This window comes from Bubalus bubalis, chromosome 17 (genome assembly GCF_019923935.1).
Source record: "Bubalus bubalis isolate 160015118507 breed Murrah chromosome 17, NDDB_SH_1, whole genome shotgun sequence".
In the NCBI taxonomy this organism is placed as follows: Eukaryota; Metazoa; Chordata; class Mammalia; order Artiodactyla; family Bovidae; genus Bubalus; species Bubalus bubalis.
In genome coordinates, this window is record NC_059173.1 from 67,605,408 (window position 1) to 67,629,944 (window position 24,537).

Sequence of the window (24,537 nt, forward strand, 5' to 3'; positions counted from 1 at the left end):
GAAAGATTTAAAAATTAATTTGCGGCCTCACTACTAAGCCAGAGGGGGCTCGGTGTGTCACCGTGGTCCCCAGAGAGACACTCCTTGAGCAGATAAGCCTGTCTCAGAACTGTGAAGTCTTCTTTAGATTGCATCCTGACGTTTGCCTCATTTTGGTTTGAAAGTTTTCTTTCATGGCTTCCCAGGTGGCTCAGACAATAAAGAATCTGCCTGTAATGCAGGAGACCTGGGTTCGATCCCTGGGTCAGGAAGATCCCCTGGAGAAAGGAATGGCAACCCACTCCAGTCTTCTTGCCTGGAGAATCCCATGGACCGAGGAGCCTGGTGGGCTGTGGTCCATGGGGTCACACAGCTGGGCATGACTGAGCGACTCAGCACCCACACAACGAGATCCAAATCCGAAATGCTCCATGTAGGAAAAACTGAAAGCTTTTCAGGGCCAAGGAGCTGAGGCTGAAAGAAATACAATGAACTGGGTAAAGGAAATGAAGCCCTCAGGGAAGGACAGCCTAGGGAGAGGGAGGGAGAGCTGCAAACAGAATTCTTCAGTAGGGCTTGCAGCTGGCACCTCAGAGGCCACTCGGAGCCCCTGCCACGCTCCCAGGAGGCCCAGCTGGCCTGGAGAGGTGCGGGCTGGCCACGGCCCAGGAGCCCAGAAGTAGCAGCAGCAGCAGCAACCTCCTGGCCACAAACTCCAGGAGCTGCGCTGACTTTGGGCAGCCTGGCTTCAGGAGTGTTTCTGGCCTCCCCGCAGAGTGGCTGGCTCATTGCTGGGAAACAGATGAACTGCAGATCTTAACTCCTGAGCACAGTCTCAGGTGAGATGAAGGTGTGGCTCACAATGAATGAAGGATAAATTGCCCTCTGGATTTGCAGCCTTAGATCCAACCCACTGGGACATTAGGGTGAGAACTGTGTTCTGCTCTATTCAGGGGCGTTTGGGCCGCCTCATATGCACAACTCAGAAAAGAAGAATGAAAATAAATATGTGTCTTTCAGGGTCAGCACACGGTGCTGCTCAAGGGAAATGGGGGGGAATCAAGGTGGCGGAGTACAAGGACGTGGAATTCACCTCCTCTTGCAAATACATCAAAAATGCTTCTCTATGCAAACTGAGTGAAATGGGTGCTTCACGCTGCAGGAGACGAGGAAGGATGCTGCCGCGTGTCAGATGGAAGATGGCCATCTCCCCCCTGCAGGCACCTATGTAAACCTACAGAAGGTTTCAAACAGGTGGGTGATGGGATGGAATCAGGCCTTGAAAAACACTGACCTGACGGCAGAGTCAGGAGAAGAGAGGCAGAGAGAGTGCTGAAGCAGTGGGTGCAGGAGTCCAGGTTTCAATTGTCCAAGATGCAAAATAGAAAAGGTAGGATTTCTAGGATGGTTGTGAGAATCAAGCGTGATGCCTGACACACAGCCAACAGCAAAGAAACCACCTCCTCCTTCCTCTCAAGGGGCTGGTATAGTGGCGGTGGATACAAAGTACAGATGGAGTGGATGCCACTTGGAAAAGAGCGACAAATGTGGCAAATACTTGGATATTAAAAATGTGAAAGAGAAAAAGAACCCAGAGGAAAACTGGGATTTTACATTTTAAAAATCTGGTTTTGGGATTTCCCTGGCGGTCCAGTGGTTACTGACTTGGCCTTCCAATGCAGGGGACGCAGGTTCAGTCCTTTGTTGGGGAACTAAGATCCCACATGCCTTGTGGCCAAAAAACCAAGACATAAAACGGAAGCAATATTGTAACTCATTCCATAAAGACTTTTAAAAAGTGGTCCACAACAAAAAAATATTAAAAAAAAGGTCTTAAATAAGGGGTACAGATGGAAGAGTACTAATATTGAGAGACAGATGAGTTGACTTTCCGACAAGGAATTTGGACTTGAACAATTACAGGGACAGAGTATGGATACAGAGCTGAAGTCAGAGGTGAACTCACCTCAGAGCTCATGTTCTCCTGCCTGTCAGTTTCCCCAGACACTCCCTGGGACACAGAGCTGGGTTGCGTTTGTACGTCTTAACTGTTCTTTTAAAAGCTCCCTGGGGAGTTGTATATCCAAGCTTCAGGCCCTACAAATTCTGGACCCCTGTGGGTTGAAGTCAGAAGGCAGTACCCATGGGATAAGGGGAAATAAAGAGCTAGAAGAATCCAGTTACTGTCCTCAGAGGACAAGAAGGGTCAGTAAAGAGACAGAAGGCCTGCAGTCAGGATGCTGCAGGGACATCAAAGGGCTGAAGGACTGAGGATGGGTCACTGGACTTGACCCTGCAAAAAAAGTGACCGATTTTAGAATGCACACTCAGTACATTGTGAGGAAGGGGGCTTGCTGAGCAAGAAGTGTCTGTAGATGCCTCATCTGGCAAGGTTAACATAAAAGAAGAGGATGCCATTAGCGCCTCACTTTGCTATTCTGTAATTTAACTTTTGGGCTTCCCTGGTGGCTCAGATGGTAAAGCGTCTGCCTACAAAGCAGGACACGCAGGTTCGATCCCTGGGTCGGGAAGATCCCCTGGAGAAGGAAATGGCAACCCACTCCAGTATTCTTGCCTGGAGATCCTCATGGATGGAGGAGCCTGGTGGGCTACAGTCCGTGGGTTCGCAAAGAGTTGGACACAACTGAGTGACTTCACTTTAATTTAACTTTTGCCTCTGCCGTCAGTATTCCTTTGAGGCCATCTCTTCTGTAACACACTCCGCACCCCTTTAGATTTTCCGTGGTCTTCCCTGGATCTACTTTTCTTGATGGTAGTGTAAGCCTGCTGGGCAGGATTTTGTTTGGGGGTGGGGGGTTGTTTGTTCTCGGTTTTATCCTAATAGCTTCTCGTTTTCTATCCACGTGAAGGCCGGGAATTCTGTCCTGGGAATTCAGGGGCTGTGGACCAGGGCACAAAGGCGGAAGTCCTCATGCACCAGAAGCTGGATAAGCCCAGGTCTGCTATCTGCGAGCACAGAGCCAAAGGTAGCAATGACTTCATCCTCGCAGAGGGCACCTCCCCACCCCTGCAGCTGATTTCCCATCAGCCGCTTCGCTCGGGATGGGTTTTCTTTGATTACTCCTTTCTCACTGCCAGGCGTCACAAGTCACTTTGAAAAAAAGATGCAATTAAACCGTTCCCGGGTTTCCTCCTGTGAGGGGCCTTTCCCAGACAGCTCTGTTTATCCCATCAGTCCTGGGATGGACTTTTTCTTTTATATATAACTGAAAGGTTTCTCTTACCGCTATCGCTGAGGAGATTAAAAAAAAAAAAAAAAGTAACAAACTTACCGGATGGCACGGGCCAGGGAGAAGCTGATTTGGGAAGCTACGGCCCGGCTGAGACTCGGCCACGCGGGCTGGGACAGTTCACCCCAGTGCTGACTCCTGCTCCCGGTAGAAACGAGTGTTGTTGGGCAGAGGGAGGCCTGGCACGCGTTAGTGTGTGCGCGCGGGGTTTGAGCGTGCATGAATGTGCTAATATGCGTGTGCGCGTGCGTGTGCACTGGCAATGGTGTTGGGGAGGCTGTCGCAGAGCCTCCTTTGTGGAGCCACTTGCGGGTTCAGAACCAGCTTGGCGCCTCCCTTTGCTGGTTCCAGGAGGACACCTGGTTCTTCTGCACAGTCCGTACCTCTCTGTCCCCTGCCGCTCCTCGACTTTCCTCGGTGGCCGCTCTGCGCCAGCCTTTGGGTGCTGGCAACCACGCCCCCGGGGTCCCGCGCAGGTGAACGCGGCAGCACCGGCGTGGGCGCTCCCGGAGGGAGGGCGGAAGGGCCGAGCCGGAAAGGGCGTGCTGCCCTTTGCAGCTGGCGCTGAGAGCAGCCTGGTCTGCAGCATTGTTACCTGAGGCAGCGGCCGCGCCCCGCCCCGCGCCGCCCTGCCCCCTCGCGGTCCCGAGCTGACGCGGCTGCAGCAGCGGGGAGAAGGCAGCGGCGCCGGGAGACCGCGGACGGCTGGGAGAAGAGCGCGCACTGGGAGCACCGGCCGCGGGTAAGTGAGCAGTGCGGCCCCGGCGGAGCTATCGCTGCTCGAGAGTACCCGGGGACGGAGAGTCCTCCATTCCGGAGGAGCGGATCAGCCCGGACCCGGTGCTGGGGCGCCGAGTCTCGGCTGTCTTCGAGCTTCACCGGGAAGGCTGGGGAGTTTGAGCTCCCTCGACCTGGTGGCTGCAGTCGCCGGGCCGCAGAGGACAGCGATCGACCCCTTGAGGGGAAGACACTCCGGTCTGGACGCGCGTACGTAGAACCAGATAGGTCCCTGGCCGCCTCCGGGTTAAACCTCGGCTGGCTGATTGAGCTTTAGCTGCGAGGACTCGGGTAAACTGCGCTCCCACTGGATCCCCGCCCATCCAAGAGCGCGCAGCGAGGGGCGCCGCGCCGGCTCTCTGGCCAGCTGGGAGCCACGACTCGCCCCTCCTGCCAATGGGTGCGGGGCTGGCCAGAAGAACGGCGTCCGAGTGATGCGGGCCGACGACAAAGCGGCACTCGCACTGGCACGTCCGCTCGGCCCGTGCGAAGTTCAGGTTGGAAGTTGAACCCTGCGCTCGTCGAAGTTGAGGGAGGAAGGGGTGGGCTGGTGGGTCACCTCCAGCCGCCGCGGTGCCCCAGCTCGGGGACCCAGGGCTGCCGGTTTAATCCCCTGACCAAACACCAGGCGTCTCCCGTCTGTTCTCCTCGCTGGCTCTGCCCCGCTCCCTTTGGCCGCTCCGCACTGCGGCCGCGAGGCTCTCTCCCCCGCACCCGGGACTGGGACCCCGGACCTGGGGAAGCGTCTCTGCTGAGATTAGAGGAGCGGGCGGAACCCGCAAGCCAGGAGACCCCTTCCTTTAGCGTCAAGCCCAGTGACACCTCCCCTAGTGAGCGAGCCCCCCACTCGGCTTGGGGGAACCAGGCTCGGCGGCGGGGCGGGGCCCCGGCGATCGGCTGGGGCCCCGGAGGCGCGGGGCGGAGTCGCCGACCCCAGCGGGGCCAGGGAGGGGCGCGTCGGTGCGGCTGCTGTTCTGGGACCTTCTGCCGGAGGACTCTAGCCCGGCGCTGCCGGGAGGCGCAGGGTCCGGCCGGGTCCCGGCGTCCGCCCGACGGACCCGCGTGTCCCAGCGTCGAGGGCGGCCGGGCCTCCCCGGCGCGCGCCCCGGGCCCGCCGCGGAGCCTGCGCGGCGCGTGTGGTCGTCTATCTGGGCCGCGCACCGGCGCCCTCTCCCTCACCCTCCCGCCGCCGCCCAGATAAGGACGCGCAGGCGCCGGCGGCCCAACCGGCACTGGCCAAACGGGGCTCCCCGGGGACTCAGGCGGAGGCAGCGCCCCCGGAGCCTTTCGTGCGGCCGGGCCGGTGGCGCTTCGGTGAGTGGCTGGGTTGGGACACGAGCCGGGGGTTGGGGATGGAAGGACGCGGTGGACCGCTCGCCAGTGCAGAGACCTGGGGAACTGCTGGGCCTCCAGAAAGAAATCGGGCCCCGGTGTCCCCCATGCCGACTCCTCGGGAGTCCATTTTCAAACAGCTGTTTGCATAGAAACTGCCCCTGGGGTTTGACTGTCTGTGGCCCCCTCTCTCCTGACCCACGGTTGTCTTCTGGAATGAATCGCGAGCGCTTTTTTCTCTTTAGAGCATCCTTTGGCGCCTGTGTGCTTCCCCCCCGCCCCACCTCTTCGTTTGGGACATTGAGAGAAGCTGAAAATGTACATTGAAAACACAGGCGTTTTTTCCTCTGCTCCCAGGGTGTTGCGCTCAGGGGTGTCTGTAGATTGTTGTGCGACGGCGGATTAACTGCGGGGACTGAAAGCATCTTGGGTTCTTCACGGCTGGTGAAAGTGCCAAGGTGAAGAACTGGTTGGGTGTTGCCAGCTCTGGTTCCACTGTGTGGTTGACGTTTTGTGTTAAATAATCAAGAAAGGTTTTGAAAGATAGGTGATGGGGGGAGGCGTTTTCCCAGTAAGTTGGTGGGAGCAAACATTCCGTGTTTTAGAATTGACTGTTCCTTCCCCACCCTCTCCTCTCTCCCCAAATAAAACAGAGCTGTGGGTTCCTCTGCCTCTTCTCTCCACACCGGGCTTGCTCTGCCCCCGTTTGTCATCAGAAGGGTGTGGGCCAGCCTTTCCTGCTCCCACCTCATCTGTGACACAAGTCAGGAATCAAAGGGAGAGGTTTTTCTGGTAGGTTTCCCCTGGAGTTTACTTTTGCTTTTTGTTGACCTAGCAGGTGAGTGATCAGCTGAGCAACAGGGCCCTACTAACCCTCTTTCGGGAAAGCTCTGAGCCCCGAAGGAGCTTTCAGGAACACGTTTTCCTCCTAAATACACTGTGAAATGAAATATACTTATTCTTTTCTTCCCTGCCACCCACTCCCTTCAAGAGCTTCAACACTGTTTCTGACACCAAGAGCAAAGGCAACAGTTGGGCTCCTTTGAAGACCCTTATAAACATTCTCATTCTAAGACTTTTTGCTTACTGATCAGCTCAAATGTCCCCTTATTAAAAAACCCATAGTTGGGAGATGCTCAGCTGAGCTACAACCTCCCCAGGAGAGACCTCCACTCGGATTTACCCCCAGTGGGTCCTGATGAGCAGTCAGGGGACTTGAAGAGAAGTTCTCATCTTCAGAGACTGATTGTGACTCCTCTATGATTTACTCAGGGCTGGGCATTTGTCAACCTTAGCAGCCGTCCCCTCTGCTGCTGAGGTCCCCAACCTGTAGGTAAGATGTTAAATACAAGCCTGTCTCTCTTTGCCCTGGGGGAGATTGATGAGACACTTGACATTTTCCAGATAGAGCCCAAAGCTCATTCCATTGTCAGGAAGGCAGCTGCCCACTGTGTGAAGCAGTCTGCTTCGGGGCTGCTTCGTCACCTGTGTTCTCGCGGGCTTGGAGAGTACACCTTTGCATCTTCACTGCGGACAAGCTTTAATCTGGCACTTTGTGTGTCCTCTGTTTTAATATCTCATGGGACTGTGGAAAGGGTTAGAATGTCTGTCTGCACTTTCTTTTTCCTGCCATCTCTTTGACATTGGAAATCCTGGCCCAAGGGGGAAGCCCTGTCAAAGCCCCATTGAGGCTCCTAGTAAAAGCATTAGCATCTTAGCTAATCATTGCTGGAGAACTCATTCATTAGAAGCTGTTGGGGGCCTAGGATCCTTGTATGTTACCCTGGGAAAAAATTAGCCAGACAACATACCAGGCACAATGTTGTAAATTTTCTTTTGTTCCTTTAACTTTCTAAAATAGCATTCTTTCTCAAGACAGAATAGTGGTTAGAATCCTGCCCATGCAAAACCAGCTCGTGTCACTTTTTACTTTGACAAGCTTTAAGCTTGTATTTCCTCTGCAGAAAAGGCTATACTCAAAAGAACCTATATGCTTAGGGGCTTTGGTATTAGGAGACAGTGTTGTTGCACGACCTTTGAGGGCATAGTCTTTCTCACTCTTTATTAGTATCTTCACATTTGCTATGGGAGGTTTAATGGCACAGCTGTGCATATACTAACACAGCGCCCAATGAGTTACTTCTTTCTAGGATGGGGACGTTTTTAGCTCATCACCATTCTTAACAGGGATAATCTATAAACAAGTCAGCATATCTGGAATTGGAGGTGAATTGGAGGATTAGCAATTCTTCTATATATGAGATATTTCGTGTACAGAAGTATTTTAAAATATGTAAGGATAAACTGCCAAGATTACCTGTACAGTCTTGAGAGAAGAAGAGTTCAAATATAACTATAAACTGTAATTGACAATGAGTCATTTGCTTTAGGGGTGCCAACTATGAAGACAGCCTGGTTACGCCCCTAATGATAATTATGAAAATTCCTTCTAAAAGCTGGTTGCATCTCTAGTGAGTTGTAAGTTGGCTTGGATAAATATTTTCAGTTTTACTTTCTAAAACATTATGCCATAATGACACTTCACACAACAATGTGAATGTACTTAATGCCACTGATGTGCACTTCAGTTCAGTTCAGTTCAGTTCAGTCGCTCAGTCGTGTCCGACTCTTTGCGACCCCATGAATCGCAGCACGCCAGGCCTCCCTGTCCATCACCAACTCCCGGGGTTCACTCACACTCACGTCCATTGAGTCATCCAGCCATCTCATCCTCTGTCGTCCCCTTCTCCTCCTGCCCCCAATCCCCCCCAGCATCAGAGTCTTTTCCAATGAGTCAACTCTTCGCATGAGGTGGCCAAAGTCCTGGAGTTTCAGCTTTAGCATCATTCCTTCCAAAGAAATCCCAGGGCTGATCTCCTTCAGAATGGACTGGTTGGATCTCCTTGTAGTCCAAGGGATGTGCACTTAAAAGTGTTTAAAATGCTTAAAAAAATTTACCCAATTATCCTATTTTCTCCCCATATATAATTTTTAGAACTTAAATATTTAAATGTTTCATAAAAACATTTGTTCCCATAATGTGTAGAAATGTAATATACAATCACTGAGTATTGAAAAAGGACAAAGGTCACAAACCTAGTAACTTAGAAAGCAGAGATTGGAAATATTAAAGGTATGTTTCTAGTAGCCAAGGGCAACTTAGCATTTTACTTATAAACCCAATACGTATTTTAAAGCAAATGCAGTACTTGTGAAAATAAACAGAAATTGTATATGCATCTGATACCAGTTGTTAGTAATGGCTAACCATGTACCAGGCGTCTTGGTAAGGGTGTACATGTATGAGCTCATTTATCTCATACAAACCAATGGAATGGTGTATGCTTACAGTGTGGAGTACAGAGGAGGACGCTGAAATATAAGTTAAATAATCTCCTTCAGCCCAGGTTGCACCCCCAAAGAAGTAGCAGACCTGGGATCTGAAGAAGAGACTCTGTTTTTGGAGTCTTCCCTCTTCCTCCCAAGGCAGGCCTGCTGTTTGTGTGTGGTTCTGTGTGAAACATTTAATAACATTTACTCCTGTAGAATTCTGCTGTGTTTGATGAAGATGTGTAAGTGAATGCTGTAGAAGGATGATTCCTCCTCTGTGTGAGCCTTTATCACCTGGACAGAACAGCCCCCTTTTTACATGCCCACATACTTGGGAGCACATTCCACAGCCTGCACAGGGCCTGTGTTCTGTATCTCCACTCACCTGTCCTCATAGCTGAAGAAATGTAGTTGTTTTGACCCCTGTTTTCACACCAGATTCCGCCACCAAAAACACCAAAACAAAAACACCAAAAACAAACATTTAAAGGTCAATAAAAACACAAGCCACTGAGATAAGCCCGTGACTGAGTGGATGAGGGGTAGACACGTGACAGGCGTGGTTTGGGCACCTCCCCTCTTGTGCCGGTGTCTGCTCTGCTAATAGTCTCAGATGGAGCAGGAGAGGCAGAGAAGTGTTCTGATGGTACACAGAGAATGTCTTAACATGAGCCCGAAACAACTGCTGCAGGAGCGAAGGTGGAGGTCAATCCCAGCCTCCTAAATTTACAAAGGAGAAAGCCCAAGTCTAGTGAGAGGAAGTGGCCCTTCTAAAATTGTAAGCAAGAAAGCTGGGTTTTGAGCTGGAACCTTCCATCTTCCTGCCTGGCATTCTTTCCTCTGCGGGCAAGCAGCATCACCAGGTACAGGTGGAAGATGGTGGCCTTGATTCTGGGAGAAGGTTTGGCCATTAGTTTATCATATGTGCAAGGTGGAGGGTGCCCTTTGACCTGCTGACCCAGGGACATGTCCCTACTGGAGAAAGGCAGAGTCACTAAGGCTGCAGCCATCTGGGTAATTTCCCCAGGGGTGGGAGATCCACTGCCCCAAGGAAACGAGCCAGTTAGTGAACAAGTAGCTTATTCAGAAAGTGAGCTGAACCTATCGCAGGTTCTGGTAAATATGTGTTTTATTGGTGAATGGAAGGTTTCCAGGTGGGGTTTACCATTGCTGCTTTGGCAGCATTTCCAGGTAGTAAAATTTGGTTCACGTTTAGAAAGCTATTAGTCCCTTTCCGTGCTCTTCTGGACCTGTGGCCCCTCATTGATTTTAAAATCCAGCTACTCTGGGAGGGCTGGCAGTGGCCTGGGAAGGGAGTCGCCATATGGCAGTGTCCTCCTGAACGGAACTGAAAGTTGTCTTATCTTTGCAGGTTTGGAAGAGGACACACTACCCCGCTGCCTTTTCTCTGGCGGCCTACTAGCAGATGGAAAAGCATGGCACAAGTTTGATGGCTGTGTCTGCTTCCCCAAGGGCAAGAAATTGCCTCCTTAGAAGGCAACGGTGCTATGCATGTTATGAACTGTGTCTCCTTGGTCAGCGATAAAGGCAATGGGAACACCGCCATGGCAGCCGGCTTCATGACTGCGCAGGCACCTCCCCCGCCACCTCCCCCGCCCCCGCCCCCGCCCCCGCCACCGCCTCTCTGTCCCTACTCAGGGGAGGGGCTTCCCCCCTCCCCGCCCCCTCCCCCTCCACTGCCGGGGGGGCCTCCGGTGCCCCCACCTCCTCCAGGACTACCCCCAAACTCTCACCTGAACGGCTACAGCCAGCTTGGTAAGAAAAAGCGGATGAGAAGCTTTTATTGGAAAACCATTCCAGAAGAGCAAGTTCGGGGCAAAACCAACATCTGGACCTTGGCAGCCAGCCAGCAGCATCACTACCAGATCGACACCAAGACCGTCGAAGAGCTGTTTGGGCAGCAGGAAGATGCCACCATGGCTCCCCCTTCCCGGAGGGGAGGGTCTTTACATTCGTCCTCCAGGGAGGCCAGAGAAGAGGTAAGAGAGGCCCACGGAGGTGGAGGGGTGGGGGGGGGGGGGTGGCGCTTCTCCTCATGCTGCGTGGTTTTGTGTTTGGGTATGTGCCTCCGTTCCCAAACCTGCTGGAATCACTGAGACATGAGATAACCCGAGTGAGCACGCTCTGAAAATGAAAGGAGGGCCCTATATGATCAGCCTGAGCTAGGCAGCAAGCGCGTGTAAGAGGCCTGCGAGCCGTATCCTCCCAGACGTCCCAGAGGACCATGACCTCATGCGGAGAACACGCTGTCTGGGGCCTCGCTGGCCTGCAGCACATCTGCATGTTCCACGCCCCTCCCCGCACCCCGGGTGGAAGAGCTCCGAGGAGACAAAACCCTGAGCTTCTGAACTCAGTTACTTGACATTAACTGGAGCTCTCTGAGACGAAATGCCTTTTATTAAATAACATCATTAAGTAATGTACATCCTTAGACGTTTATCTTTGTTTTTCCCTCCAGTTTTCTTTCCACAAGTGTTTTGAGGTGGTCTTTATTCCTCTGACCTCCTAATTAAATTTTGGCCATTGTGGAACAGAGATTTCTGACAGCCAAAGCATAACGCTATTTTCAGATAGACTATCTACAAAGCATGTTTCCAGTGAACACGAGCTGTGTTACTTTGAGAAAAATATAAAGCTAACAAGTTCTGAAAAGTTAAGTGAAAGCATGGCCCCAGAGAAACAGGTCACCATGTCTTATAGAAACTGAAGCAAAATGACCTTTGTAAGTATTCTCTGTTTAGAAACATGAAGGTAAATTAAGACAACTTGACTTGCTAGAAGAAGTAATTAGGAAACCAAGAGGGAAAAGGATATTGACACCCCCCAAAATAAGAGCAATAGAAATGCATTATTTTTTAATCTTTTGGAAAGGAGCAAGGAAAATAAATAGAGCTGACTAGATAAGAGAATGGGCAGGGCTCTGGAATGAAGTAGTAGCTCTCCACATTACTGAATTCTTGAGCTGGCAGTATTGACCTCTTTTCTGTTTGGGGGCCCTTGAAACTGGCTGTATGGTCCGCTGTTGAAACAGCCAAGTTTTTATGAAATATGGAGAACCCTAGGAGTGGAATTAGGCGTGAGCTGAGAGGCGTGTGAGAGGAGGTGTCCAGGACATGCTCTGCGTCCTGCCTTTCCCTGCTCTCTGCTTTGTGCAAAGACCTTTGATTTCTGAGTGCATCGCTTCAGTATCAGAAGGAGCAGGAAGTCATTTCTTCAGTGCCCTGGCCTGTGACCTCACTTCCAGCAGAGGCTCCTGCTGGACAGTAGGTCATCCTTACCGTTGTTCCCCAGCTCTGCTTGCTGGCCTTCCAACACTTTGGAAGAGTGGATGGGGACCGGGAGTCAGAGCACGTGTCTCAGGAAAGCCCATCACAGACAGAATGGGGTCTGGCCGATTGGGCCCCCAAGGAGGCCGCCGGCCAGGTGTTCAAGAGGCTGTACAGAACTTGCTGCTGGATGTTTGTGACTTCAAGAGGGATTCAGATCCACTGATGGAAGGAACAGGAGGGGCTTGTAACATCTTTTCCCAACTAAGGCAGAAGCAGAAATGTCTATTTCTTAGGCCAGATCTAAAATTCAGGTAAAAGAGTCTTTCTCTTCACCTTCCTTTACTCTAGGTACATCTTTTCTTTTTTTTCTTTAACTTTAAAAAAAAAACAAAACCTGAAAGTGAATAATTATATTTTAAATTGTGGTGATAGGTACATAGCATAACATTCACCCTCTTAAAATTTTTTAAAACTGTTTATTGATTTGGCTTTGCCAGGTCTTAGTTGCAGCCTGTGGGATCTGCTTTCCCAGCCAGAGATTGAACCTGGGCCCCCTGCATTGGAAGCACAGAGTCTTAGCCATTGGACCATGAGGAAAGTCTCTCTGAACAGTTTTTAAGTGTATCGTTTAGTAGCATGGAAACATTCACGTTGTTGAATGGCCACCATCACCATCCGTCCACAGAAGTCCTTGCATCTTGCAAAATAAAAACTGTTCCCACTGTCCTCTCCCCCCAGCCCCTGGCAGCCACCCTTCCCCTTTCTGTCTCCATGAGTCTCACTACCCGAGGTACCTCGCACAGTATTTGTCTTTTTGTGACAGGACTGTTTCACTTAGCACAGTGTTTTCAAGGTTCATCCATGTTGTAGCATGTGCCAGAATTTTCAGGCTGATATTCCATTGCATGTGTATATCACAGCGTTTCCCAGGTGGCTCGGTGGTAAAAGATTCTGCCTGCGAAGGCAGGAGTTGTACAAGACTCAGTTTTGATCTCTGGGTCAGGAAGATCCCCTGGAGGAGGAAATGGCAACCCACTCCAGTACTCTTGCCTGGAGAATTCCATGGACAGAGGAGCCTGGTGGGCTACAGTCCAGAGGGTCACAAAGAGTCGGACGCGACTGAGCAACTGAGCATGCAGGCATATATTTATCACCTTTTGTTTATCTAGTCATCCTTGACGGACACTTGTGTCACTTCCACCTTTTGGTTTTTGTGAATAATGCTGCTGTGAATGGTGGGTGTGCAGATATTTTTTAACACATATAGGTCCTAATCTGAGAGACAGCTGTCTAGAAAGAAAAATGAAATCACCACGACTGTATTGTAGGGTGATCTAACTCTTCAACTCTTCAGTACTCAGGATAAGTAGTGAAGGTAGATGGATTTAAGGATAGATTAGGTAATATTGTCACATCACAGGGGTTCCAGAATTCATTTCCATTTTTCATGCTATCTCCAACATGGCTCAAAGTAAGAAGTATCACATATACTACATATACTTCTTTTTTTTTTTTTTTTGGCAAAAGAATACAGTACATGCTATTTTATTCCCTCATTAGATTTTCTTCTAGAGAAGTTACAGCCCAGCAGAATGGTAGTCTAACACAGACCAGGGATACATCTTCCAATTCCCTCAGTAGTAAGTGGAGTCCAGGGTTGAAACTGTGCAAGCTGAAGCATGCACGGGGAGCCTGTAGCCAAGGAGCTCCGACCTGAGCCTGGAAGTGTGGCTTTCCAGTCTGCTGCCACACAGCTCATAGTTCTGGAGACTCAGACATACCACGAATCTGATTATGTCCCCTTGAAATGTAACAACCTCCTACAGAAATGACCTGCCGTTATGCGGTTGGCTCTGGCTTTAAAGAGCTTATAAAGCATTACAAATAAGTTCCATTATACTCTGAAGGAAGAAATTACTGGGAGACAGAGAAGAACTGGATTTGAGAATGGCTAAATTTAGGAAAAGCAACATCTGAAATAGTAAATTAGAACATTTAGTAAGGGGGAAAAGGTTATGAAATACTGTCTGTGTATCTTTGTTAGCTAAAAATTAACTTGAAGAGGCTACAGATGGGACAATAATAAACTGTAATAAAGTAACTAGAAATAACAAACAATGTTACTGGGGTAGTAATAAAGAGATTCAACTCAAACTCCATCTTCTTTCCTGAGTTCAGTGGTCTCAGGTCTGAGAAGCCCCTGTCCATCTGTTAGCGCTGCTTTTCAGCCCCCCAGAGCTGGTTACTTAGGGCTGCATTTGTCTCCCTACAGAATCTGAAATGCTCTGAAGGGGAAGACAGTCCTAGCCATCTGGTCTCCTCCAAAGAAAGTAAACTGAACTGCCAGAAGTGAGCCAAAGGAGCAAAGGGACTGTCTTATAAGACATCAGTATGATGGGTCAAAATAGGTGTTCACAGAGAAAACTGTAAGATGAATGGGGTCTGAGGACGTAATGTGGAACCTGGTGACTGGTTGATAACACTGTATTTGCTAAGAGAGTAGAACTTCACTCTACACACACACTCACAAAAGAGAAATATGTTAGGCAATGGATGTTCTTTAACTAGATGAGGGGAATGTATGTCAGCATGCAGTGTGTGTATATATATATCAAATCACCATGTAGTCCTTAAATTTCTTACAATTTTATTTCTCAATTACATGTCCGTAAAACTGAAATTTGAAAAAAAAAAAATGTAAACGTTGAAACACTTGAGGTCATTCACTGTGGTGTGTGTAGTAATATTATAATTACTGCTCATTGCTCATACCACATAAGAAAGAATTAAAGTTGCTTATTAGAAAAAGGAAGGAGAGGAAAGAGAAAGGGAGGAGGGAAGATTGGCTTTTCTAAATTTGTGAAAACTAATGTAATTTTCCCACATAGTAATTCAGGCATCAGTCATTCTTTGTCAGCTTCTGTTCGAGTCCCAGAATGTTCTGAAGTCTGAGACAAGTAGCAAGTGGCCTCCAGCGGTGGGGAGGGGGGATTAGTGTGTACTGGGACGGAGCCTCGGTTTGCAAGATGAAGGGCTCTGGAGATGTTTACACAATAATGTGAGTGTGCCTATTGCCGCTGAACTGTGCACTTAAAAAATGGTTACCTGTTATGGTAAAATGGGAACTGTTGTGTGTATTTTGGGGCTCCCTGGGTGGCTCAACTGGTAAAGAATCCTCCTGCCATGCAGGAGACCTGGGTTCAACCCCTGGTCGGGGAAGATCCCCTGGAGGAGGGCATGGCAGCCCACTCCAGCATTCTTGCCTGGAGAATCCCCATGGACAGAGGAGCCTGGCGGGCTGCAGTCCATGGGCTCACAAAGAGTCAGACACGACTGAGCGACTGAACACAGCACAGCACATGTGTATTTTACCACAATTTAAAAAGGAAAGTTTCTTCTTCCTGTAATGAATATGAGAGGCAGAGTTTGGAGCAGATGGATGAGAGTCTAAGAATGGCAGAAGAAAGACGAAGCGCTTAGATGGAGCTTTCACCAGCTTCCCTGAGCACGGAGACAGGGCTGCAGACAGGCCTGAGCCCTGGCCCTGGCGGCCTGCGGGGAGGCTCTTCCTAGAGCTGCTGGGCTCCTGCCCTCGCATCTCAGCTCCCTTGTGCACCGGGGGTAGTGAACTCTCAGGCAGGCCCCTCGTGGGAACGGTCACGAGCTCTGTGCACGCCGAGGTCACGGGCATGGCAGGCTGTGGTGTCCCGAGGAGTCGATAGGATTGACTGAACTGGTGGGGAGGGAGGGGCCGGGTCAGTCACCCTGTTCTTGGGCCGCTGGAGTGCGCTCCTGGGGGTGACTCAGAGCACCAGCACCTCCCGCCCTACACTGCCGCGTATCTGAACCTCCGGCCAGCCTTTGGGGAAGTGAGATAAGCTAATTTACACGCGTCCTGATAACCCTCTTCAAAGGACTGTGTGATAACACCGCTTTGGGAGGCTCGCAGGTGATGCCCTCTGAGAGGAGGCTGCCCACACTGGGCACAGCTGAGGAGGCCTGGAGAGAAGGGCACCGTCCCCACAGCATTCTCAGCCGCCTCACTCTCCTGTGCTTTGCAGGAGGCCCTGGGTGCCGGTTTCCCTTTAAGGTGCTCTTTCCCTGAGGAGCCCCTCTAATGACGGACCAGGTTCTGAAGCTTCACTTCAAGCTGTGTGGAGACTGCTGCTGCCCCAGGCGTGGCCCCTGCACCGTGCCCTCCTGGCTCAGAGCTCCGCTCCCGGAACCTGGGTGCTGTCGTCTGTCCCACGCGAAAAGCCCTGGGGCTTTGGCCGGGCCTGTGGACCACTCTCTGCAGACCTGCCCCCATTCCTGGAAAAGCATCTCAGTGTGAATACTGGGCTGGTGGGGACCTTCGCTATTTCTCTGTATTCCTGTATCCTCAGCAGAAGGGAAGGTCATAAGAACTGGGTGAATAGGAACCAGAGAGCCTGTTGCTTTGGGAAGGTATAAAATGACATCCCTAAGGCTCAGTTTCCTTATCTGTGAAATAGGGACAGTGACAGTGATTTCTCCACCTGCTTTTCCAACAGCAGCAGCAGTGGGTCTAGAGTGAGCACACAGAGCCCCGAGGGCCGATGGGTGAAGAGGCTGAGGGTGGGGCTGGGCAAGGGTACTGCCATCAAGGTTAGACATAGCAGGAGGCGGTAGTTTAGTGAAAAAATATAAAAGAAGGTTTGTCCCCATTCTGGGTAGATATGAATGCAGAAAAAGCTCTTCAGATCAGTGTGCATGTTCTTACATTTTAGTTGTGAATTCTAATAACCACATCGTTTTCTGTCTGAAATCCAGATTCCTCTTTTTGGTGTAAGCTCTCCTCTTAGAGGATGTGAAGTGTGACTTTCTCTCCCGTCTCCTCTCCCCTCCCTTCACAGTGAACTTGAACTGTAATCCCTGGGTAGGATTCCAATAAGGAGCCTGTCCTTTTAGCTTAGGAGTTTATTTTATGGCTGGCAGGTGATTGTGTTAAGATGAAATAAACCCCTCAGATAGTAAATAATGTGATTGTTTAAGATTAGTCTTCAAAAGCAGGCAACCATACTCTTGTAAAAATTTAACCTTCTAGCCAGGAAGTCCCATTAACTTTGGTTAACAATCTTGCTGCCTCTTATAAACTTAGAAGCAGGCCCAGAGATCAGGAATTTAATCTGAAACCTGATTCTTTTCTGTTCACAATGAATCACATACATTTGGAAAGAAAGAGCATTGTAGCAACATTCCTATTTAGCTAGTCTCCCTCCTCCAAAAACCAAATGGGGAAAATGGGAGAATTTTAAGGTTATCTTTCCTTCAGGTATTCTGGCTGGATATTTACTTCCAAAGAAATGGCTTCTGTGTTTAATAATACCCACCCCCTAAAAAGGGGCTTCCCTGATGGCTCAGACAGTAAAGAATCTGCCTGCAATGCAGAAGACACGGATTCAATCCTGGGGTAGGGAAGATCCCCTGGAGAAGGGCATGGCAACCCGCTCCAGTATTCTGGCCTGGAGAATCCTGTGAACAGAGGAGCCCGGCGGGCTACAGTCCATGGGGTCGCAGAGAGTTGGACACCTCTGAGTGACTGACATTACTACTACCTTCTATAAAAGGTTCTAATTTTCAGTCTGATAAGCCCTCCCCAGTTATTACAGTAGTTCTCCCTTATCTGCAGGGAATACTTTCCAAGACCCTGGTAGATGCCTGAAACCATGAACAGTACCAAACTCCATATATACAGATGGTCCCATGATGGTTTTGACTTAAGGTTTTTCAACCTTACGATGGTATGGAAGCAATAGACATTCCGTAGAAGCCGTGCTTGGACTTTTGAGGTCTGCTCTTTCCGCACTGGCCGTCTGCGGTACAGTCCCGTCTTCCGATACTGGGCAGTGGGTGTGCAGCTGCTCCTGGCAGCCGTGCCATCTCTAGAGGAAGGAGCCGATGCACTGACAGACGTTGTTTTCCACTTTCAGTACAGCGTTCCGTCAGTTACAGGAGGTCTTCAGCACTTTATTATAAAATAGTCTTTGTGTTAGCTGATTTTGCTCAAATGTAGGCTCTGGTACTCTTGACTGGAAAATCTCATGGATGGAGGAGCCTGGTGGGCTGCAGTCCATGGGGTCGCTAAGAGTCGGACACGACTGAGCGACTTCTCTTTCACTTTTCACTTTCATGCATTGGAGAAGGAAATGGCAGCCCACTCCAGTGTTCTTGCCTGGAGAATCCCAGGGACGGGGGAGCCTGGTGGGCTGCCGTCTATGGGGTCGCACAGAGTCAGACACAACTGACGCGACTTAGCAGCAGCAGCAGCAGGCTCAGGTAAGGTTCTGAACACATTTAAAGCAGGCTGCGCTAAGCTGTGATGTCAGCCGTTTAGGAGTGTGAAGTGCACTTTTAGTATTTTCAACTCATGACGGGTTTATCGGGACATAAACTGCAGAAGATCTGTACTGTGTTTTTCCCTGGACATACATAACTGTGATAAAGTTCAATATCAGTTAGGCACAGTAGGAGCTTAACAACAATGCGGAATAGTAAAACAGAGCAGTTATGATGTTGCTGAACAAAGTTTATCTAAAAAAGACAGAAAATTTTATTTGCCCCAAATTGAGTACTATACCCCGGGAACAGCCTTCCAGAAAGCTCTGAGAACTGCTCCTCTCATTCCACATAAAAGCACAGTTGTATCAGTTTTTGAGACTGAGGGCTGTACATTCTACACAACCCAGATCTACCCATACAAAGCAAACAGTGGGTGATGGGTCATGGTGGCCCCTTACAAGATTAAGAAGGAAGGTTATCTCCTAAGGAGTTATCTCGTGGATGCCAAGAGAATGTTGCCTTTTATGGGTGAGCAGGTATTTCTGCCGATGGGGAGTTTTGGTCGATGCGTAAGACAGATACACGATACACCCTAGAGGAGAAAGAGGAGGCTAAAGAGCAGAGAAAAAAAATTGTTTACATTTTCCTTGATGTGCCTTAGAATATGAATTTTTATTTTATGAATAATAATGTACTGTAATAAAAGTTATGTGAATGTGGTCTTTCTCAAAATATCTGGCACAAATTTAATGCCTTTTCCAACATAACAAAGCACTTATGCACTGTGGCTGTAGCTTCTGCAATTTAAGGTACAACAGCAAAGCTAGAAGGAATTTCTTTTTCCTTCTTCACAATTTCATGGGTGGAAGATTCTTTCTGACCATAGATCTTAGCAACCTTAGCAAATGAGGTTTCCTTTCCTTATTAAGTTAAGGACTTCCGCCTTTTCACTTGAAGGAAGCTCTGTACAGCCTCTCTCTGGCACATCTGACTTGCCAGTGTAACCACGCTTGTGCTTTGGGGCCATTACCAAGTAAAACAAGCAAGCACTGTGAGCGCAAGCGCTGTGGTTCCATGCCGGGAACCCCGTAACCCATAGCTACTGCGTGGCTAACGGGCAGCACACGCTGGCCAGGCGTTGACTCACGTCCCTGCGGATGGAGCGGGACGGTGCGAGGATTCCAGAAATGCTCGCATGCCAAAAAAGAAAGCATCTTAGACTTGGTAAAATACAGCCTACGAGTTTTCCCTTATAAATTGCCTTTTAAATTCTGAAAAAAGTGTAGGACACTTTCTTACCTCCTCCTTTAAAAGGGCTACTGGATCTACTCTTTGAATGAAAATAAAATTTTTGTTTAGAAACATACTAAGAATTTTATTACGTTTCTGAAAATAACAATGTTGGTCTTTTAACATCCCTAAATCAGGGTTGGAGCTCATGCCGCAATACCTTCAGAGTTCAAATCTCATATGATTCTTGCTATGCTAAGACAGCTATTTCCAAATTGGGGCTTTTAAATGTGGGCTGTGTTGTTCTAAGAGGAAATTGTAAAATTTAGAAAATGTTGATATAGTTTATTTAAGATTCAGTTCAGTTCAGTTCAGTCACTCAGTCATGTCCAACTCTTTGCATCTCCATGAATCGCAGCACGCCAGGCCTCCCTGTCCATCATCATATCCTGGAGTTCACTCAGACTCACGTCCATCGAGTCAGTGATGCCATCCAGCCATCTCATCCTCTGTCATCCCCTTCTCCTCCTGCCCCTAATCCCTCCCAGCATCAGAGATTATGCAATATTAAAATAGATCTATATAGGAATTCCCTGGTGGTCCAGTGGTTAGCTCAGTGCTTTCACTTCTTTGGGCCCAGATTCAATACCTGGTCAAGAAACTAAGGTCCCCAAGCCCTGCAGCTTGGCCAAAATGTATATATATATTTATATGATTGTTACCATTGAGGAAATATTGCAGAAAGCTTGCAGAGATAATATTTTGAAGCTATATTAGGTATCAGTCTGCAGATTTACATACTGGGAATTATTCTCTTACTTTAATACATTCTCTTATATTAATACATTATGTTGTATTTTGATAGGTCTTAATTCTCTTCTCCAACTCTTTTTTAAGAAATCATTTTGTTTATTTAGGCTGTGCTGGGTCTTCGCTGCTGTGTGGGCTTTTCTCTGGTTGCAGCGCGGGGCTCCCCTCTAGTCGTGGCATGCAGGCTTCTCATTGCGGTGGCCTCTCTTGCTGCGGAACACGGGCTCCAGGGTGCTGGGGCTTTAGCAGCTGCAGCTCGGGGCTCAGTAGTTGTGGCTCCTGGGCTCTAGAGCACAGGCTCAGTAGTCTCCAGCTCTTCTCGTTCACACTTTAACAATCTTATGTGTCTTCTGTTTTTTTCCAGATTACTCTTTTGGATGCAAAACGGAGCATGAACATTGGGATATTTCTTAAGCAATTTAAGAAGTAAGACTTTTGCACACATTTGAAACTTTAGTCACACCTCTGCTGTCAGCATCAGACTCTGTGGGTGTGAGCTGAAACGCAGATTCTAATGAGGGAAAGGCCTCCCTCATCCCTTCAAATTGTTTTTAGGCACATGTCGTGAAGGGTCCCCAGGTGATTGTCACTTGCTGCTGTTTTCCTCTATAAAAGCGTAATCTAGTCGCTTGGGGTTCAGGGAGAATTGCCTTGGGGCATCTCTTCAAGCCTGACATGTCAGGGAATTTATAAATTCACCTGAGGTGTTGCCCCGTTAGTGGAGGATGGACAAGTGAGTCAAAGAGTGGTTAAATTCAGGTGTGCTAACGTGGAAAGGAGAGGGCTCTGGCTCCAGGAGGTTGACCGAACTGCTTTTCTTCTCCCAGAGAAGATGCTCCTGTTAGCCTCTCTGGGATGCCCGAGGGTGGTTTCCCATGGAAGGGACCTCTGGCATGTCAGGACCCCCTGCGTGCCCTGGCAGGGGGCTGTTATGGTCACTGACACGAGACCACCTGTCAGACAGGGAGGGAGGCGGGGTGGGAAGGAGGGTGGAGGCGATCTGCTTTCATTTCCACTGGCTTGTGTTTCTCAGGCACTCCAGCAAATGTGAAATGGAATCTGATTGTTGTCTTTTCAAGGTCACCTCCGTCCATCGTGGAAGATATCCATCACGGAAAGAGTGAACACTATGGATCAGAGACATTGCGAGAATTTCTTAAGCTTTTGCCAGAGTCAGAGGAGGTGAGGAATTTGGGGCATGAGTTTTTGATGCTAAGAGCGATAATAAAGGCGTCATCTTTTTTAGGAATGTCAGAACTCACATGGAATGGGCACTCTTTTACCCAGAGCCCGAGTTTTCTCTTGTAACAGTAAAAAGTTACCCAGTAGAACGAGTACAAGTTATGGAGTTAAAGAACCTAGGTTTAAATTGACATTCCTTCCCTTAATTGAGAAAGTGGGCAAGTTTCTTAAGTCCTGTGAACCTTATTTTCCTCACCTGTAAAGTAAGGATAATGAGGCTTACCTCATTGAATTGTTGAGATGATTAAGCCCTCGTTATGCAGCTAACGTGGTACTTGGCACAGGGGAGCTCAATAAATGTTAGTTCCCTTTTCTGTCAGCTAAGGTGATCTTTGCCTAGGGTGTACCTGGGGTTGTTTGATAATGCATTTTTTTTTAAAAAAAGGAAAGACTGACCACTTCTGAATAAAGATGCTCTAAAAACTAAGAGGTAGGTAAATTGTTAATAGATGTTGTATATATTAACTGACTGAAGATGGAGATGGCTGTGGTGACAATATAGTACCGCAGTATAAATAAAGTTACTGATTTTGGAGGGACTGAATTAACTGAATCTTTGCATGATTAGGAGCTTGATAGGATAAAAAAAAGAGAAAGACAGTTTTGTAAAACCTTCCAAAATTGTGGTACTATTTCTGAATAAGTGACCCTTGAAAAAAATTAAGTAAAAGGCTAAATAAATACGTGTTATTTGAATAATACAAAGTCCTATAAAGTAAAAAGTGTAAGTTACCCTCTTACATACGCTGCTGGTTCCTCCCTCCCCGATCTCTCTCCTTTTCCCAGACATAATTTATGGAACTTGATTTTAGCACCATTAGTAACCAAAAACAATGTATTTATGCTTTTTTCTTTTCCGTCAATGCTAACTTCACAGTGCCAAGCTGAGGGTCTTAGTGGGCGACTGGGCCTTCAGGTATTCTGAGCTGCTCTCTTCACCTCAGGTTTCTGTTTGCAGATTAATTGTCATTTTCCAAAGCCAGGATTAGTTAACGGTGCTTGTTACTGTTAGGAAAGGGTCCTACAGAGTTGAGGGTGAAGTACATTAGATCACAGTTCACCCTGGATCCTACCTACTGAACACTCCTTAATCTTTTTTGTGAAGAAAGGCATTCCAACATCTTTTTTTGTAATTGAACTATATTATTTACAGTATTGTGTTTCAGGTGTACTCAAGATCTTTTATTAGGATGGATAGTTTTCATGAATTGAGTTTTTAAGGTTTGGTTGCTCTGGAAATCTTATCCCTGCTTGGGCATTTCTCATGCCTGCTCCTGAGCACTGCTCCGGTACCTTCCTAACAGAGCTCTGAATTTCCAACTCAGTGGGAGTTAAGCGTGAGGGGAGGCTGCCAGCTTTATGCCACTGAAGAGGGAGGAGGTTAGATATGGTTTCCTTATTATCTTCCTTCCTGATTTAGAAATCAGAGGCAATTGAAAATTATGTTTGAAAAATCTTTAAATGCAAAGGCTGTGGCAGACTTAGGGATCTTCCAAAGAAGCAACTTAGCTGTCCAACCTCTCGTTTTCAAGAATCCTGTTTTTTTGTGTGTGGGAATAATTCAGAGGAAAGAGGCGGTTAAGGACGAGGTGACCAAAACCCACCCCAGCGCTGCCCTGAGGATCCCCAGGCACTCTCATCCGCCGATGATCCGCTGACCCCAGAGACGAGATAGGTCCCGCTGAGGCCTTGGGGTCCTGCAGGGCCTTCCGAGCCCAGGGACCCACCGTCCCCTCCCCCTGCAGGGTCCCCCTCGCTCTGTATATCTGACAAGTTTGGTCACACTCTGCTCGTTTACATTCCCACCTCCTGGCCTTCGATGGGGCACACCCTCCTCCGGGAGCTGAGCTTCCTGTGGCAGGAACGCCCTGACAGTCCCCAAGGCTGCCTGGCAGCCCGCCTTCAGCCCCTCCCTGGGGGCTGTGTGCCTCCCTGGGCAGGAGCCACCTCCCGACCGCTGCCCCTGCAGGGACAGGCTGGCTTTGCTGTGAGTGCTGGGCGGCTCTGGCCACCCCGGACGCCCACGCGACGGGGGTGACCCTAGAGCCCTGGGTGGGGGGCGGAGGCTGGAGAAGAGGCCAAGGAGGAGGCAGGGCCCAGTGAAAGAGGCTGAGGAATGAGGCAGAAACACGCTGATAAATGCATCAGCGGGTACACAACTGCACCTTGCTCAGCCCGAGGGGTACGTCCCGTGCTCGTTTTTAGCACAGGGAGGGGCCGTGCACTGACCGCGTGCCCCGAGTTCCTGGCACAAGCCAGGGCCACAGGGAGCGAGTGCTCAGCCCAGCTCTGGCACAGAGAGTCGGTAAATCATCCCCGTGGGGGCTGGGTGTGTTTTTTTCATCCGATCCGCACGGTGACATTGTAAGCTCTTCCTCGGGTAACTGACGAGACCCTGTCCCGTGCCATAAGAACTGACGGGCCCTGGAGGGTGGAGGGCTTGGCCTGACTCATCTGACCCCCTGGCCACCCTCACCAGCTCCCTCTGAGGAAGGAAGGACAAGGGTTCCCCACCCCCTGCCTGCTCCAGGCCAGCCCCCAGGCCTGCGTCACCTCCGCTGTCACAGGGACCGAGGCACCAGTGTGAGTGTCAGCGTGGTGACCCCGTCAGCAGCAGCTGAGCTGGTGAACGGGACCGGCGTGGCCGCCAGCTCACCCGGGTTCATGTGTCTCCTGGTGTTTCCTGCCCTTCACCACAAAGCTTTTTATCTGGCACATTTTGTTCGTCTTGCCTCAAACTCCTGTTTAAAACTTGTAGAGGGAGATGGTGTACTTTGGCCACCTCATGCGAAGAGTTGACTCATTGGAAAAGACCCCGCCAGGCTCCTCTGTCCACGGCATTTCCCAGGCAAGACTGTAGTGGGTTGCCATTCCCTTCTCCAGGGGATCTTCCTGACCCAGGGGTCGAACCTGGGTCTCCTGCACTGCAGGTGGATTCTTTACCAACTGAGGTCCCAGGGAAGAGGGAGATGGTAGACCCAGAAATGAAAGCATGT

General features: G+C 49.3%; 1 protein-coding gene across 8 annotated transcripts in view; it reads left to right on the top strand.

Moving 5' to 3' along the window:
• The first annotated feature begins 270 nt into the window (after positions 1–270).
• FHDC1 (FH2 domain containing 1) overlaps positions 271–24,537 on the top strand; it is a 44,040-nt gene continuing 19,773 nt past the window's right edge. The window contains exons 1-4 of one of the 8 annotated variants that reach the window (XM_044930548.2): positions 271–1,233; positions 10,042–10,669; positions 20,664–20,725; positions 21,379–21,481. In XM_044930548.2, coding sequence (XP_044786483.2) covers positions 10,178–10,669; positions 20,664–20,725; positions 21,379–21,481 — 657 coding nt within the window. In that variant the 5' untranslated portion in view covers positions 271–1,233; positions 10,042–10,177. The other 7 variants (XM_044930546.2, XM_044930551.2, XM_044930549.2 and 4 more) reach the window with 7 other exon arrangements.